This window comes from Cajanus cajan, chromosome 11, assembly GCF_000230855.2.
Source record: "Cajanus cajan strain Asha chromosome 11, NIPB_CcT2T_4, whole genome shotgun sequence".
NCBI classification, from domain to species: Eukaryota; Viridiplantae; Streptophyta; class Magnoliopsida; order Fabales; family Fabaceae; genus Cajanus; species Cajanus cajan.
In genome coordinates, this window is record NC_138527.1 from 44,872,143 (window position 1) to 44,890,219 (window position 18,077).

An 18,077-nucleotide genomic window follows, 5' to 3' on the forward strand; every position below is an offset into this window, starting at 1 on the left:
GCTGTGTTGCCAGTCCGGACCTATTTTGTCATCACTACTTTCAAATGATATTTTCTACTAATACAAAGGTTTTTAGGAGAGGTTACTTTGCATTGTTTATAAACTTTTGTCACTAATTTGCACATATTAGAGACTGATTTGCATATTAACATTCAGGGAAACAATATACACTTTTCCCCATTTTTATTTAATTGGGTTAAACTCGTACTTCAGTAAGCAGTAGTAATTCATTCACCAGCAATTCAAGTGTTAACAAAAACTATAAAAGCTGAAGATAAGTCACGAAGCACACCCCCACAAGCAGCATGAGAAAAGGGAGTAAAGAGTTGAAAAGAAATATACTGTTGATGGGGGATATATGAACTTTCGTAAACTTTATGTTTTAAAGCTCCCTATAACAAACAGAACACACGACATGACAACAAGATAAAGGCACTGATCGAGTTGCTGGATGATATTTGTCAGGTTTCTTTGTATATGTAAGATGGCTTTGACTTCCCTGCAGCAAAGGACCTCAACCTGTGTAGGAATCATGAACAAAAGAGCGTTGGAAACTAAAACATTACACTCCCCGACTTCATCTACTCTCCCCCAATAATATCCAACCATCTTGAATTGAGAGATATACCAATGCATGAATGAAATGTTAAGATCAAAGAAAGGAAGCATATAGTTGTCATTCTTGATACTATATATTATAGTTATATCAAGGGAGAACTGAAAGTAAATTCCCGCTTCCACGCTTGCAACTTGTTGTAAGCAGTAACACAATTCAGAAGCACATATGTAATGAATTTCTATCTTAGTAATATGTATGTTCACAATACATTATTTTGTAGATATTCACTGTAATTGTTCTAAACATTCCTGTTTTACTGCCTCATTTTTCTCTCTCTTTAATGGCAGCAACTGTGTATAATGATTGATGGCAATGACAGGAGAATTTACACTTGTTTTAGTTCAGGAAACTATGAGAACCAGTATGGTGATAATAATGTATAAGTGAGAGGCTGCAAGCTAAAATGTTTACCTTCAGTTGCAAGAAACGTAGATACACAATTAGGACTCCGATGTAAGAAGTCCCATCTGTTGTGTAAGATGGTCAACATGCTGTATCTTATCAATTTTTTCCTGCTTATTTTCCCTTTCTGAAGGCAAACCCTGATCTTCCGGTAAACCACATCCTAGAGAGCTACATTTAGTTTCCTGTGTGTCTCCTGTAATTGGGCTTGGCCTGAAAAACAGTTCCCAGAATTCATCGTTGATTCCGGGAAGTTTAGATAATCCATCAGCATCAGGTGAAAAATGATCAGCTTCTGCGGCATGTACATCATCTAAAACAGTTGACACCATATCTATCTCCCCCATGTTCCTAGTGTCAGCCCCACCAACACTCAGATCATGGTTCACTAAGCTGCTTTCTGTCTCCATCCCTTGACTATTACAAAAACCCATAAGAGCAGGTGAGGATTGCACCTCAGACATGCTACTGGGCATACAATTTATAGGAAACTGGGATTCTGCTTCCATACAGGTCAGCTCAGAAACCGGTGGAACCATAGAAAGGGTCACATTAGAAACCTGGGTGGATGAACTACTGCTATCAAATGAAATGGAAGAAGGAACATCATCAATAAGGAAAACATCAGGGTTCTTAATTGAAGATTCTGCTGTTGTAGAATTGTTTATTTGCAATATCTGGCGAAATAATGCATTAGCAGCCTCATTTATGGAACTCTGGTACTTGACAATATGTCCATCAAGAGAATCATGGAGATCCTTTGTTGCTAAACTATCTTCTTCTTGCCTGTGGAGCCTCCTCTTTTTATTTACCCCAGGGATATGTCTATTACTCTCATTCTGCTGCTGTACAAATTGAGCTAAGAAGCTTGGGCTATGCATGGCCTTTGCCAGAAATGACATCATTTGCTGCTGACGCTGCTCCATTGACTGCACACGTTGCCCAACATTTTGCAATTGGTTATCTGTCACTAGCTGTTTCTGTCTCAACCTAACAAGTTCCTGCATAAGAATGTTCTTATCCCTTTTCAGTATTTCCACCTCTTCCTCAAGCCCAAATTTCCCCACTTCAACACATGATTGTACAGATGACTTGTGAACTTGAGACGGTTGTTGACTACCATTTACATGAGTAGATTTCCGCCTACTGATACTTTTTAGAAGTTGTTTTTCACCTCTTAAAAATCCTTCATTTGCAAATTCCCAACGATCTGGGTCAACCTTTCTAAAACCCTAATTGTCAATCAACAGAAAAACATTGTCAGTAGGCAGAAAACTGTATAACTAATCCAGATTGATTAAAACTACATGTAAACATAATGCTAAAAATGCATGAAGGAGAGATGGCACGTTAAACAATATTCTCTGAGAGTGTACAAGATGCAAGTAAATTTTCTTAGATTACAATAGACTGTGATGATTAACTAAATTCATTGAAGAGTGACAACCAGGCGGCCCATATTTACCATAACCTATGATCATATTACTTTGTCGCAACAATTTCCCTACAGCATAAAACCAAAGGTTGCCTTTAATCATGTATATCATGTGATCCCTTTTTCAACCACCCTCCAGTTGCCACAATCACTGCCAATGAAATATAAATTTTGTACTAATGTATACTTGTATTGGGCAGTCTTTCAATCTGACTATATCATTGTTCATGTGTATTAATAACAGAACTTACAGGTGATATGGACTCTGTTTAAAGAAGCTATCCACGCTAAAGAAATGAGCAGCATAGCAGGAGGACCTAGAACTATTAATTGCATAACTGTTCCTAGTACCCTAAATAAGCACCAAGTATCACAAAATTTTCAACTTAAACAGAAAATCTCACTGCCAAACACAAAGCAAAGGTAGTTTCAATTTTGAATCACGGTACATAACCAAGCCGAAAATCATATTAGCTAATCCACAATTTACATATGTAGTTTTCTTGTGATCACTACTGAGTTTACTGGACTTAACTCCTAACCAACTTAATCCCAGTGCAGAAACAGGGAAAAAAGAAAGAAAGATCAAGAAACAGCATCTTTTATCAAAAATCAGACTCGGTTTCCTCAAACACAACTTGGTATCCTCTAACCTATAACAAGAGATTAAAAAAAAAAAATTAAAAGAAACGTGATTGAGTTCACTTTGCTAACTTACTATGCAAACTCAGATCTAACCAAAAATTTGCCAAGCTAAGCCAAATTTACTAAAGTCGAGCATACCCAATGAAGGTGTAATACTGACCTGCAAATTCGAGATTCATTCAAATCAATGAGACGCCACAGTGCTACATCGAATGAAATAAAACAAGAAGAAGAAGGGTTTCCCGTAAAGCACAAATATAAAACCCAACAAGAAGGGCTCAGCGTAACAACACGAAATCCCGGTCCCTTTCACCCCAAAAACAGAAAAATAACAAAAAGGGGTTTTTCTAATAAGCAAAAAAGCATTGAAAATAACGATAATCGGAGAAAAAGTGAAGCGATGCCCACATAAGTATTCAACTGCCTGACGAAGCTGGAGAAGTTGTTGTGCTTGAAATGTTTGGGCAAAATGTCTGTGGCGAATTGGGGAACGTTCCACACGACAAAGGTGTTGTTTTTTTCGCCCCACGAAACCACCGAGTCGGTCGAAGGGTCATCGACCATGTCGTAGGTTTTGCTCAGAAACGGTGCCACGCAAACACTGTTCCATGATGCTCCCTCCATAACGGATCAACAAAAACTGGTTCCTATGCTTGAACCGAATTCTAGGTTTTGGGTTTATTGCAAACGGAAGAAGATGAAAGGAAAGTATCGCACACCCTCAAACGTACTCTCTACTCGCTTCAACACTCCTTTTATTTCTTTCTTTTTATTTACAAATTTTTTTTCTCATTAAAAATTATTTAAGTGATTACAAAAATAATAAATCAAAAGAGATAAGAACAAGTTACAAGAAGTTTAAGAAATGTCTTGTCTTCATAAATAAAAGTTCCTTAAAACATTATTTTTTTTTAAATAACCTATAAAAATGTTATAATTTAACATATTATTGTAATTTATATGTAGAAAAAAAATTATTTTCTAATATTATTTACTTTATATAATTATTATAATTTTTAGTAAACAAATTTGAGTATATATAAATTATATTATAATCATCATTATAATAAATAAATATTTTAAAATATATAAATTATATTTTAGATAATAAATAGTTTGAAATTTTATAATCATAGATGCTCTTAAATAATTATTAAAACTTAATTTAAATATAGTAATAAAATATAATAAATTAAATCTGATGCATTTTTTTATTATACCAACTTGTCGTTTGAAGTGAAATCTTTTTATGCATTGTTAGTGTGAAATTTGGAGTAGAGTCCAATGAACCAATATTTTATTTTTTTTATTTCAGTCCAACGATTGGACTAAAAATTTGTCTGCTTAACCTATTGTGAGTTGCAGGTTGAATGCGATAGTCCATCAACCATTTTTTAAAAGAAAATTTTAATCACAACACTATAATAATCGGTCGCAAGTAAAATTATTAAGTTGTTAGTGTTTTATAATATTTTTTTTTCTTCATAAAAATACAGTGACAAAAACATGGGTTAAACTTACAACCTTATATTTATTACTTCAACTTCTTACTACTAAACTAATTTTAATTGTATTATAATAATATTATAATTTCATCATTAAAATGTAAAATATTTAAAATTTTCCATCTTTTTATATGAAAAATAACTAATTAATTAATCAAAATCAATAAAAAAAATAGTTAAGATAGTTAATTTGTAAAACAATATCGTAAATTTAAATTTTATTTTTAAAAAAAATACATTTTAAATAATAGTACATTCAATGAGACTATATATAATTTGAAAAACTTTTTTTTATCAATAAAAACAATTTATATTTTTAATTAATCAATAAATGTATCTGTTTGCATAAAAAATAAAAAATAAGGAAGTATCTTATCAATATATTTTATAGTAAATAAAAGATTAAAAATAAATTAACATTAATGCACATTAAAATAAGTTTGTGTTTTTTATAATTAGAACAAAAAAGTACTTATTTGTTTTTTACACATAATATCATAGATATTATAGTTACAAGATAGTGAAGTTTTTCTTGCATGTCACAAAACACATTTTTTTAGACCATCTAACAAAGTAATTACCTACATATTTCAGATTCAACATTTTAAGGATTGTGAAATGCTTAACCAAGTAAATATTTATATCTTCCAAATTAAACATTTAAATTATCCAATGGATGGTTTTTTATTTTGTTAGACTTAACATTTGAAAGGGTATGAATTATATGATTAAGTTTAATAGATCGATTGATAATAAAAAAAAAAATTAACCATTCAATTGGTAAAGTCAATTTAATGTCACAACTAACAACCTTGTATACTAATAACTAGAAGATGATAGAAAATCCATGACTTATAAGCTTAATCATTTTCAACCATTAAACTAAGACACTATAAACTTCCTAAAAATATTGGAAAATAAAAAATGTTATACTTGTAAAACAAACATGAATAACCTTAATCATATTGAATCACGTTAAAGATCATTAAATTATTTTTACACTAAATTTCAAGAATTTTTAGTGTACATGTTTTTTTTTACTATGAATACTTGTTGGATTTTATTTTTTAGCACAAATATTTAACTTTTACTATGTTTTGATAAAAATTTCAATAAAAATTTATAACATAAGAAAATTAATTGTTAAATAAATATTTTTTTTATCAATTAAAATAACTCATGTACATCAATCGAAGATAGATAAGAAAATTTTATAAAGTCGGATTACATAAGTTAACTTATGTAAAAAGTTTGTTTTTTAATCTCATAACTATTTACCATTTATATGGAAATTTATCAAAATATTAATTTAGTAAATTTAATTTAACATAAATATATAAGGATGTAAACATAAAAAATCAAAGAAATTAAACCCTGCTAACAATATTTTATTGAGCCATTTACTTCAATTTTTAGACCCAATTCAATATTCATATAAAGAGTTCATGTGGTCATAATTGAACATAAAAACTAATTCATCCTAAATTTTATTCAATTACCAACATAAAGTACGATAAAAGTAGGACAACATTTGAGTTGTTTCACTGGAAAAACAGCTTCCTTATCTATCCATTTGGCGGTAAGCTATATTGTTATTCTTCTTTCCCCTTCAATCAGAAAAGAAAGGCATGGTTGTGTTGATTCCTCTTTATTGTCTCTCTTTCCACCATTCTCTTCGCAATCACACAACCCTTTTGCCCCTCTCCAGACCCACTACCTCCACTCTTTGCTTCCACTCTCCCAGTATTCAAGCAAAGGCACCTTTTTTCGCCGACTCCGACTGGTTCCAAGTGGGTCGACCCATTGGCACCTATGGCTTCATCAACGTCACCAGGTTCTTCCCTTTCCATCCAAAGCAATTCTACATCTATTTCACCACTTGGGTATGAAAAAAAGTTTTCCTTTTTTGTTTCTGATTTTACCCAGCTACTCTGCCTTCCCCTCTGGGCCTGGTACTGACTATTCACTTGAAGACTTGGGAGGGATCAAAACTCAAGATGTTGGAGAAGGCAATGTCAAAATCAGGTATTGTATTCACACATTCAACCAATTGCATTTGGATGAAGATTGAATCACTCATAACTAAATCAGACTTGCTTAAAACACGAACGAGTAAACACCTACTTTCATTCTTGAATTTGAAAGGCGCTATTATGTTAGTTTCTGAAATTAAGAAATTATAAGATTAGCCCTTGAGAATGTTAATTGACAATCACATTATTCCAAAATTTGTGATTTTTAATAAATTCCAATCAACAATAGAGAGAACGTTATAAAGAGAATGTTTGAGAGTGTCTCTAGCATTTCCCTAATGATAATGATAATATATACTCATGGAAGTTTGTTCTATGTTGCAGGCTTTATGAAGGGAGAGTTTCTCGGGGTCCACTTACAGGAACTCCGGTAACTTTTAAGGTAGTAAGTAGGATCATAATCTACCTCTTCACGTGTTCATTTTCATGTGTTGTATTGAGCATAGAAATTCATAACGAAAAGACAATGAGTGAAGGTTTATCCTGGAAGGCGAGCTGGGGGAGTTGTGGCTGATGCACTTGCCGCAAATGAGTTGAATACACATTTGTTTCTTCAGGTGAGATAATTGGATATGTGTATCTCTTTCTGCATAATTTAATCCTTTGTCCTTTGATATCAATTCATAGTGCTTTTCTTTCTTTTTTTGTAAATCCTTCTTGCCGGTTTACACTTTCCCTTACAGAACAGTTCTAAAGGTATCGGTCAGCATCTTGTGCTGCTTGTTGGTGGGTTTGAAACAGCCACTGGAGAGCAGGTTTGTTCTATGAAATAACATAAATTCCTCCACTTCACATTCCTTGGCTCCAATTCTGTTGATTATGTTTATGTTAGAGCAATATGTTTGATCCAGTGGCTTGCATTTCGTGATGATGGGAAATATAGTGCGGCAGACTATGCAAAACTTGCAAGCGAGAGGGTATCGAAAGACCGAGAAGTGGCATCCTGGAATCCCTTTGAACGAGCAGAAAGAATCAAAAGAAGACAGTATTTTATTATAAAGCTGCTTCAAGGCGTCATGAGGGGTTTAGCTTACTTGCACGACCATGATAGATTGCACCAAAGTCTAGGACCGTTTTCTGTGGCTCTCAAGTATACAACTAGCAAGCATTTAATTTTGCTCAAGATTTTTCATTTGACTTATACCTTCTGACCCTACCTTTAATGTGTTTGTAATATGATGTCAGCACAATTTCAGAAAGAGAATCTTCTTATTTGATTCCAAGACTCCGGGATCTAGCCTTTTCTGTTAATGTCAGGTAAGGTAATGGTTTGTCGAGCTCTTTTGTCTTGAATTAACCTGTTATTAATACATTGATAAAACATATTTTTCATATGCACATGACATGAAAAAACTGTTATCTTTTGTCTCTTCTGTTTTTTTTATTTGTTTTTTTTATTTGCTTGTTTTTATCTTTTACGTGAACTTTGATTTTTGTGTGTGTAATATGTTGCACTTCTTATTGGCAATCATTGGTGTAATCTTCATGCCCTTTTTCTTTTCAGGATATAACTTTTTCTATTGTGTATTTTGTATTTCTAGTCTATTTTGTGTGGTTTGGTTTCACTTGAGGCCAGAGTTCAAAATTGTTGCTTTATTTACTGTATGCTAAACATTATACACTTCTACCTACAAGCTGAAGTAGTTTATTACATAAATAGCATTACGTATACTTACATCATTGCAGGTACACAGAACTAGATGATTCAGGACAACTTGCAGAGGGGCTTTGGAGAAGAGCATCAGGTGCTGGTGCATTCACACAAATGGAGAAACGGGCTTTTGGAATAGCTGATGACATGTAACTTGTCAGAACTTGGGTCAATGCAGAAGTTTGTTTCAGCATCTTTTTCAGATTACCTATTTCTTTTTATGAGTTCCAATGCAGATATGAAGCAGGTCTTCTTTTTGCATACTTGGCTTTTGTTCCATTCTGTGAGGCTGGTGCAATGGATAGCCTTTCCTTGCAAGTAAGCCGAGCTGCCAATATGACTTTGTTTTCGGTAGCTGATAATTCTTTTCTGTGGAAGTTTTCCTTCCCATAAGACAATATCTTCACTGAAGTTTTTGTTGGCCGTGAAATTCAGAGGCTTTTGGAGAACACTTTCCAACTTGATCTTGAAGCAACACGAGAGTATGTTATCTTCTAGTTTAATTTCTGGTTTAATCTTGCGTGGAAACTCAGAGTGGCATATGTTACTGTGTAATTTTATAATCTAATCTTTCCTTTGGTTGAGTTATACTTATTATGGGCATGAGTTAGTCATAAGAACAAATAGCTGAAATAATACTGTGTATTTATAGAAGTTCCCAAACTAAATATGCACTTTTTCAGCATGTCTAAACTCTGAAGAAAAAACAGCCTAGTGAAAGACTGAAAGTGTATATTTACGTTTTATTAGTTCATTACTTTTGTCTCATTTTATTTTATTCTTCCTTTGGCAGGTATTGTGTAGCAGATGACAAATTAGTGAATGCTGTCGAGTTCCTGGATCTAGGTGATGGTGCTGGTTGGGAGTTACTTCAGGTATTTATATGTCTGTTAGTAAGAGCAACTATTAGTGAATAGCTTTGAGTGAGTGAGTGTTAAGGTAATTGGCTGATTTACGTCAGTGCCTAAATATGTGAGGACTACCATATTTTAGTTTTAGTAAGAAAGATTTCCAAAGTTGATGAAAATATCATAAGATTATTTTGTATTACAATATTGTTGATTTTTATAATAACTATTTTAAAAAAGTAAATTACAGTGATACTCTTGGAATTTGTGAAATTGTACAAACATTCCTTTTATCTCTACCATTATAATAATTTCCTTAATTTGTGTAAGAAAGGTTATTGTAAACGTTAATAAAGCAGAGGTGTCAATGTAATTTCATCAAACTTCAGGGTGTCAATATAATTTCCTTAAGAAAGGTTATTGTAAACATCATAATTATTTATATTTGGTTGGCACTTGGCAGTGTAAAACATAAAAATTAACCTCAAATGTAACTATGCCTTTTCTGCTCTAGCATTTTTGGGATCACAAACAGCATGTTCTCATTACTACTTCAATTCAAGTGTGAACTTGTGTAATTCAGGAGCTATTACACACAGAAGTTCATGGTGTTGTACTCTTAATTTCCAGGCAATGCTTAATGCTGACTTTCGAAGGAGACCAACCGCGGAGGCTGTCCTCAATCATCGGTTTATGACTGGGGCAGTCCTTTGAATTTCAAGGTCAAAGAACATAGTTGTGTGTGTCTTTTATGAACTATATCTGCCACATGGCTCCCTGCATAATGTATATCTGGTTATTAGTTTTTAATTTTTATTACTTATTTAGATTTTTTTATTTGGAATAATTTATTGTTATTTGCTTTGTAGAAAATTCTGTTCTATTTTGGATGATCTTATTGAAGCTTAGAATAGAAGTAATGTGTTAGGGTGTTTGGAGTTATTGGTCAATAAATAGTTTGATTATCATATGTCTTATTTGATGTATAGAGTATATTCGAGTCGTTTTGTTTTATTATCATATGATATGATATATAAAATCATTTTGGTATCAATGTCATTCATAAATGGTTTCTCTATTTTTTTAGAATTATATATATATATATATATATATATATATATATATATATATATATATATATATATCATTTCAATATGATATTTTGTTTTGACTTTTTTTTTTTGTACTATGGTCCAATAGGTATTCCACCTCATTCCAAACCTTACGCAAGGAGCGAAGAATCCTAAGCATTCCTCCGCATCATTCTACCTTATTTTATATGGAAGTGTAAATGTGAAATATTGAAACTATTATGAAATATGAGTAAGGTTGTGATATTTTTTTTAAGAAAATAATATTAATAGATAAATTTTGTATGATATATTTAGTTTAACATATTTACTAACGTCATTTTAACATGAAGATTAAAACATTTTTTTTTAAATTATAGAGATTAAAAAATTAAATTTTAAAAAATAAAAATAAAATTATTTCGTATTATAAATTGAAAACATATTTAAATTTTGATATAAAGCATTTGTAAATATGGTATTATGAAAAATGAGGAGAAAATTCATCAACCAACTTGTAATAAATTAAGGGTATAAAAGATAATAACAAATTAATACATTTAAAAGTATATTCATATTTTTTTTTATAATTAGGACCAAAAATTAAACTCTCATATGTTTTCTTATATGTAGGAATATAGGTAACATGTCTTGCGTATTAATTTTTATTTATTAAAATATCTTAATTAAACGTATTTGTTGAGTTCAATAAATAAGGAAAATTTATTTAATTTATATCTTTTGGTATATAAATGGTCTCTGAATGAAAATCTTTGGAAACATATCAAATGTCTTATTAATTTAGGAGTACTTAAAAAATATATAAAGTAAAAATATATTTATTGAGTTTAATAATTTATTTTTACTTATTTTTGATGAATAAGTTATAAAAATCCTAAAAGGATTGGATATAATATATTTATAATTGTTCTTAATTTATGTATATAAAATACTAAATTTTAGTTATTTTAAGATATAAATAAGAGAAATGCTAGAGATATCTTTCTTAACACTGTTTATTAACTATTTTTTTTTATGGAAGTTAAAATTTATTAAAAATCACAAACTTTCTAAACGTTTTATTTAATAAGTTTGTTATCAAGAGAATATTTGAGAGAATGTGACTAATATTTACCTAAAAAATATCACACCGTTGCCATATAGCCAAACTTTTTTGGTAACCATAAGTGAGTTCTGCAAGTGAGATTTCTCACTCAAAAACTGAGTTGTTCCAACAATTAAGCTTTTACTTATGAATTAATCATACATACATTGTGAGTGTAAAATTTTTTACATTGACAACTAATCATATCTTTTAAATTATTTTATTTTATTAAATAAATAATTGATAGATACTATTAAAAAATATGATTAATTATTTATATAAAAAAACTTTATTTTGACAATATATAAGTGATTAACTATTTATTTATTATATTAATTTGAAATGCAAAATTTATTGGGTGTTTGCCAAGACTTTGTCCCTTCCACTTTCTCTTTCATTTCCTGTACATTAAGTTTTTATGGTACCATAATACAAAATCAAGACTTCACCCTTTCCACAGTCTGTTTCATATTTTTGTAAAAAATGTTTTTTTATTGATGTTGTCCACTGTTTACATGACAACAAATATTTTCTTTGCATTTTAAAATATTAATATATTAATTCAATGTACTAAACTACTAGATATCATCTTAATTCTCTTTGTTGGTGTATTAATGACAAGTATTATACCTGTTTTTATTGTTATTATATTATTTTGACAAATATCTCTCTATTTCAAAAGTTTTAAGAGATAAAAGGATGATAATTGGGTTATTTGTAAAAGGAAAATGAGTATCACACTTTGTTTTAATTGTGTTGACATGCGAGTAAAATTAAAAAATAAATAATCTCATCAACCTATTTTAATTGTTAATTATGATCATTGTTTGAGAGCTTTTCTTTGTGAGAGGTTCATCTTTTACATTACAAGTTACAATGATCATGGTTATGAGTTTTGGAAATCAATGAATAAATGTCCATTTTTCCCTCTCAATATTAGATGAAAATGTGTTTAAGTTGAACATGTTTGATTGAGTTAGTTTGTTATACTTATTTGGTGACTAACTAATATATATGAGATATAGAAGAGGTTAAGAATCAAAGATTTTGAAATCATTTATTTGTGTTTTATGTTAAAATTATTTATAGTTTTTTTATTACTATGAAATTTAGTAAAACTAATTATAAATAGTTAATACAGTAAATTATTATTTTTTATACGATGTAAACTCTTACACAAATTTATTGATTAGAAACTTCGTATAATTTTTTTTATTACAAAAAACACTTAAATTTCATTTTGTGATATTAGTGTGTCATTTAATAAATTAGATTAGATATAAATTAATTATAAAGTGTAACAATTTGTTTAATAATAAGATTTCGTTGATCACAATACAACAGTTATATATTTACATATTTAAGCCTTAAAATATTTAACAATTTTTAATTCATTATATAATATTTACTTGTTATTATAAATATTTTGAAAATAGTATATTAATAATATTATGAATTAATTAAGAGTGTATCCGTGCACCTGGAGAATGGTATGATCATATTCTAGGTTTTATTTGGTTACATTTAGCATAGAATTAAGAGGCGATGGAAGAATGGAATGATGAGATCCTAAGCAAAATTATAAGACAGAAGCATGGAATCAATATTTGTGTATAATCCTAAAAATAAAATAAAAATTATAAATTGAAGAAAGAGAAGAAGGGTTAGGTGGTTAGAGAGATTCATTTGGTTGGGTTGTGTTGGAGTGAAGGCATTCAATTGGCAACAAGCAGAGCATAAAGTCTTGAGAAACAATGATTGTACGTAAATTCCAATCCCATCTTCTCTAAATTCATCCAATTCTTTCTGTTGCCAAATCGAATCCAACCGTTTACGTCTCTGCCTCGATTACTCCGCTTTTTTCAAACTAAATCTTCAACTCAGGTCATTGCGGTCACTGTTCCACTTTTTCTGTCATCGGTTTTAGTTTGCTTGTTTCTCCCTCGGTGTGTGTGCTGTTATCATCGATGCTTTCATTGCGTTTGACCTTAGGAATGAGATCATGACTCGGATTTTTCAGAGAACTATGTAATTACTGTTCTTTATATTAATGGGAGACTTTCAAAAAGTTGTTTTTCTTATAGATTGAGTGTTGTTGTCTTTCAAGGGAGTTGCTTCAGGACTGATTTTACTATCGGAGGTCAAAATCCAGGTTTAAAAGGGATAAAGGGGGAGATGCTAGTTTTAGCTTCTTTCATCTGGGAAAGGCATGTTGAATCTTCTCATGAGCAGTGGGTCCGAACTTTTCTACTTTGGAGCCATTGCTGCTGGTTAGGTTTAATGATTTTGGCAAAAAAAATTTAGTGGAGAAAAATTCTCTTATTTTGGGTTAGGATTGTGTATATAACCTCTTTGTAGTGTTCTGCAAATAGTTATTTTAAAGGATTCATCTTGTCTGACTTGGATGGATATTGTATATTTTTGCTGCATTTCTTGTCTTGTGTTTTTCTTTGTGCTGCCAAGGCGGAATCCCTCTAATAGTATTTATTTATTTTTATCCAAATAATAAAAACTTTTTGGGTCCATTTTGCACATAAAATTGGAATTGGTTTAGAATCATTATTCTTATCTTTGAGTAGATTTATACTTTTAAGCCGCATTACAATTCCATCTTGACACCTCTAATTAGGATAGTCATGGAAGGGGTAGCATTGGATTTTGGTAAAAAAATTGATCCATGGGTAGAGATGACAACAACTTTGGCGGTGGTGACAGGCTGGCAGCTTAGGGTGAAATGGTGGTCGACAATGGAGACAGTGGCAATAGTTGGTGTCAACAACAATGTTAAGTGTTAACTACGATTAGGGTGGGAGTAGCGATGATGAGAGTAGTGATGATGTGAATGGCAAAAAAAAAGGGAGAGTGGTTGTTTAGTAGTGTGGAGGTGAGGTTTGGAATTGTAATTCAGAACTGGGAGTTATAAATTAGGAATAGTTAGTTTTAGATGTGTTATAATTCCATTAAATTGGAACTTGAAATTGTGGTTCGAATTCTCAATAAACTTCCGAGCATCATAATTAAAATTTCAATGTCAAATTCTAATTCCAAGCCCCAATTCCATGTCTAATTCTATGTGCCAAATGGACACTTGTAGAAGAGGAAAATTCCATTAACATTTGATCCAAAATTTTCGTGCACACGCAGACACTTGTTTTATACTTCATTTCTGTATTTATAATATATATGAAGAAATTTTGACACTGTTGTTAAATTTGCAGTAAGAGCAACTATACAATGGCCCTTTCCATTGTTGCTTTGTAAATGGAAGCAGTTCTTATTGCACGTTTTTTCCAAGTATATCAGATATTTGCTGGGGATTAAGTGAAAAAGACTCCATGGTAAACACAAAAGTGCCTAGTCAACCAAAAATATGCTACAGGCCTATTCGACCTTCTGACCTAGACATTTTAGAGCATATCCATGGCAGATTGTTTCCCATCAGGTGAGATCATGTGCTGTTTTATTGATTTCAAGGTTGGACACTTGAAATGGTGTTTACCCAAAGATATCTACAATTCTCAGGTATGAATCTACTTTTTTTCATGATGTCGTAAATGGACGTGACATTGTGTCTTGGGGAGCTGTTGACAGCAGTCGGCCGGATGGTCGAAGTGATGAACTCATTGGATTTGTAACGGCACGGATTGTTCTTGCAAAAGAAAGCGAGGTTGATCCCATTTATGTACAATTGTATGCCTTTTGTGATTTTGTCTAATTACTTGAAGCATACCTTGAAAAAGTTATCTGTCCATCATTGCTAAATCTTGTGCTGAGAAGAGAATGTGTCCTATTTCTACTACTCTGTAAATGCATCTTTCCCGTGGAAAGTGTAGCTATTGTAATGCTTTCACAATTTATTGGCTATAAGGGGCTATGTTATGTAGAAAATTCTTGTTGGATTTTTTTTTATATGTATTCAATCAATCTTGCTAACCCAATGTTGATGGAAATTGGAAAAATACCTTTCAATAAACCTGTTCAAATGTCTAAACTCTAATGTACAAGCCGTGGAGACTCCAAGAGAAACATGATGGGAAAGTACATCTCGTAATATCCATAGTCCGATTCAATCAATCATTTTGATCTGAAGACAACCATGACAAACTTAATGTAGTATTGTGTAATCCTTGATATCCACAGTCTGCTCATGTGACTTGATTGCTTTATTAATTTTCTGTTGCTAACCTTTAGATAACAATTTACTAAAACCAAATTTTCAATAAATCTGTTCAAACTGTCCCATAGGGTATGCCCTACTTAAAATGTAAATATTTGAAACCTTAATTTATTTTTCTGATGATTTGTGAATTTTTTATTGCATGAATATTATTCTTGTAGATAGTGGATATGCTTGGATATGACTCAGCCAAATCTGACCAGACATTAGTCTATGTTCTGACGCTGGGAGTAGTGGAAGCATATAGAAGTCTTGGAATAGGTAGGTGTTTTGCGCTTTAATTTTGTTGAATTCCTCTATAATATAAATTGGTAGTCTAATTAGTGCCTCATTTACAGCTTCTTCTCTGATTCGGGAGGTCATAAAATATGCTTCAAGTATTCCAACCTGCCGAGCTGTCTACTTGCATGTAATCTCTTACAATAACCCTGCAATCAATTTGTACAAGAAAATGTCTTTCAAGTGTGTGAGAAGGTTGCAGGGATTTTATTTGATCAATGGGCAACATTATGATTCGTTCTTATTCTTGTACTATGTAAATGGGGGACGGTCTCCTTGCTCACCATTGTAAGTACAAAATACCTTTCAACTTTCATCCCTTGATTTGTTCAGACTGGTCTTACATGTTATGCTTTAAACGAATCCTATTATAGATAGTGTAGAAGTTTTTACCCGCGATATGAATTTCTGAACCTTGATAAGGTTGAACTTGAACCAATTAGTGTCCTCGCATTCTTTGTTGATATATATACATGTTTTGACTTGATGTGTGAAAAATATTTTATATCTTTGTTGCAAGTTGTTTTGGGTAATATAATTTATCAAGAGAAATGACAGTGACCCTCTCCTTAACACTCTTTTATTAATACTATTTTTACTATTAGTTGACAATCATAAATAACCAAGCCTTTTTGGTCCAGTGGTTGTAAGGCCTGTCCTGGGACACAAGAAATCTACATGTTGCTCCCAGGTTCAATTCCCATTTGTGTTAAAATAATGTTTGGTCTGCAGAGCCATGTCCCACTAATATAGATTAGTTCTTGATTGTCAGTTTTGGAATACTACGTGAACCATATCCATAGACAAAAAAAAAGTTGACAATCACAAATTTTTGTGGTCCTCCTACTAAATTAGCAGAGAAAATCATTAAATGAAATGTGAGACCCACAAGGTTTATGATTTTCTATAAATTTTAGCTTATAACATAGAGATTGTTAGAAAGGGTGACGTTAGTATTTTTCATTGGGCAATCAGATGATGCAATCATGCAATTGAAAACGATTGTCGACTGATTTTCAAATTTAAAATTTGAATACAATGTTGCCTTAGTTTTGGTTGCCCAACTGACTGGCCTTTTTGTATTTAATGTGTATGTGAGCTACATGCATCCTTTTTTCTAAAATGTAAATCCTTTCCAGAATTGTAATTTCCATTTCACATTTCAGAGAGCTTCTCACTGCACTAGTAAGCTACATGAGGAGTGGGTTTAAATCGGTGGCTGCAAGGCTGTGCAAGAACGGAGGCAGAAAGATCTCAAGGCGGACAAAGTGTAAAGAAAGTCATTCTCTTGTGTCAGCACCCAACAAAAGAAACGTTCCAGTCGAGTGTTCTGGTTACGAGTGTGTTTAATATATATATATATATATTTTAAGTTTTCTGTTCCCTGTATCATTCAACCTCACAATTGATTCCCTCTAGAAATGTCATAATAAACTTCCTCGATCCAGTGAATTCCCACACTGTTAGGTGATAATAATAATCTTCAAGTTTATGCGATCAATGAAATTTGTGATTGTGTTTGATCATTGTAACAATTGGCAGGAGTACCAGGACAAGTAGCTTTCGTTCAGTAGTTCATCTCTTCTAACTAAGAGCACCTACGATCAAATGAATGCAGATTCTTGGGTCTAACTTTAGAAAGCATAAACTTTGAAATAGGATTCACAAGCCATAAAACCTTCCATGTCAAGCATTAAACATGACCTGTAGTCTGTAGATCTCTGGTTATCCGAGACTGTTGCATATTCTTGACCGGATGAATGAAGCAAGAATAGATTCTTGAAGAAATAATGAACCCCTGCGCCATTTGGTAAGCGATAATATGATACGTATAAATTATAATTTAATTGAAAACAAGAGCTATATTTTATTCAAAGTTAAACATGAATAAACATAGTGATTACAAATAAAATAGATTAAACTGCTTGGTTAAATGAATAAATGACTTGTTTAATTTATAGTTGAAAATTGATTTCTACATGCTAAAACACATTTTAATACAACGTCTCTTAAAAAATAAGCTTATTTTCACAAAACTCCATTTGCAAAATTGCCAACTAAACCAAACAAACATTAAATTTACTTTCCTAAGTCTTATAATTTGTAATTAGATATTTAATTTTGATATACATATTATTTCAATGCGTATTTGAATTGAACATTCAAAAAGGAAAACAAAAAATTATTTAATTTTTGGGTAGTAACACTATTTATAATATGCACTTTACTATTGTAGAAAATTATAAAATAATAATAGACTCAATAAATAAGAAATAAGATTTATCAAAATTTAATTTATAATAAACAT

General features: G+C 31.4%; 3 protein-coding genes across 3 annotated transcripts; 2 read left to right on the top strand and 1 right to left on the bottom strand.

Annotated features, from left to right (window-relative positions):
• Positions 1–166: 166 nt before the first annotated feature.
• On the bottom strand, positions 167–3,847 carry LOC109810877 (heat stress transcription factor A-1b). Its single transcript, XM_020374468.3, has 3 exons — positions 3,510–3,847; positions 1,031–2,253; positions 167–519 (listed from the first exon to the last, which is right to left on the bottom strand). Exons 1-2 carry the CDS (start codon positions 3,723–3,725, stop codon positions 1,060–1,062), a joined length of 1,410 nt encoding a protein of 469 aa, XP_020230057.1. The 5' UTR covers positions 3,726–3,847; the 3' UTR covers positions 167–519; positions 1,031–1,059.
• A 2,293-nt stretch (positions 3,848–6,140) lies between these two features.
• LOC109810903 (Protein kinase superfamily protein) lies at positions 6,141–10,519 on the top strand. The gene is made up of 13 exons (XM_020374506.3): positions 6,141–6,440; positions 6,533–6,631; positions 6,964–7,021; positions 7,116–7,196; positions 7,323–7,394; positions 7,491–7,729; positions 7,825–7,896; positions 8,326–8,439; positions 8,527–8,608; positions 8,726–8,772; positions 9,084–9,165; positions 9,769–9,860; positions 10,339–10,519. The coding sequence occupies exons 1-12, from the start codon at positions 6,235–6,237 to the stop codon at positions 9,850–9,852; spliced, it is 1,236 nt and encodes a 411-aa protein (XP_020230095.1). The 5' UTR covers positions 6,141–6,234; the 3' UTR covers positions 9,853–9,860; positions 10,339–10,519.
• A 2,308-nt stretch (positions 10,520–12,827) lies between these two features.
• Positions 12,828–17,295, top strand: LOC109810838 (Acyl-CoA N-acyltransferases (NAT) superfamily protein). Its single transcript, XM_020374411.3, has 6 exons — positions 12,828–13,073; positions 14,532–14,755; positions 14,836–14,980; positions 15,652–15,751; positions 15,829–16,057; positions 16,936–17,295. The coding sequence occupies exons 2-6, from the start codon at positions 14,649–14,651 to the stop codon at positions 17,117–17,119; spliced, it is 765 nt and encodes a 254-aa protein (XP_020230000.1). The 5' UTR covers positions 12,828–13,073; positions 14,532–14,648; the 3' UTR covers positions 17,120–17,295.
• The last annotated feature ends 782 nt before the right edge of the window (positions 17,296–18,077 follow it).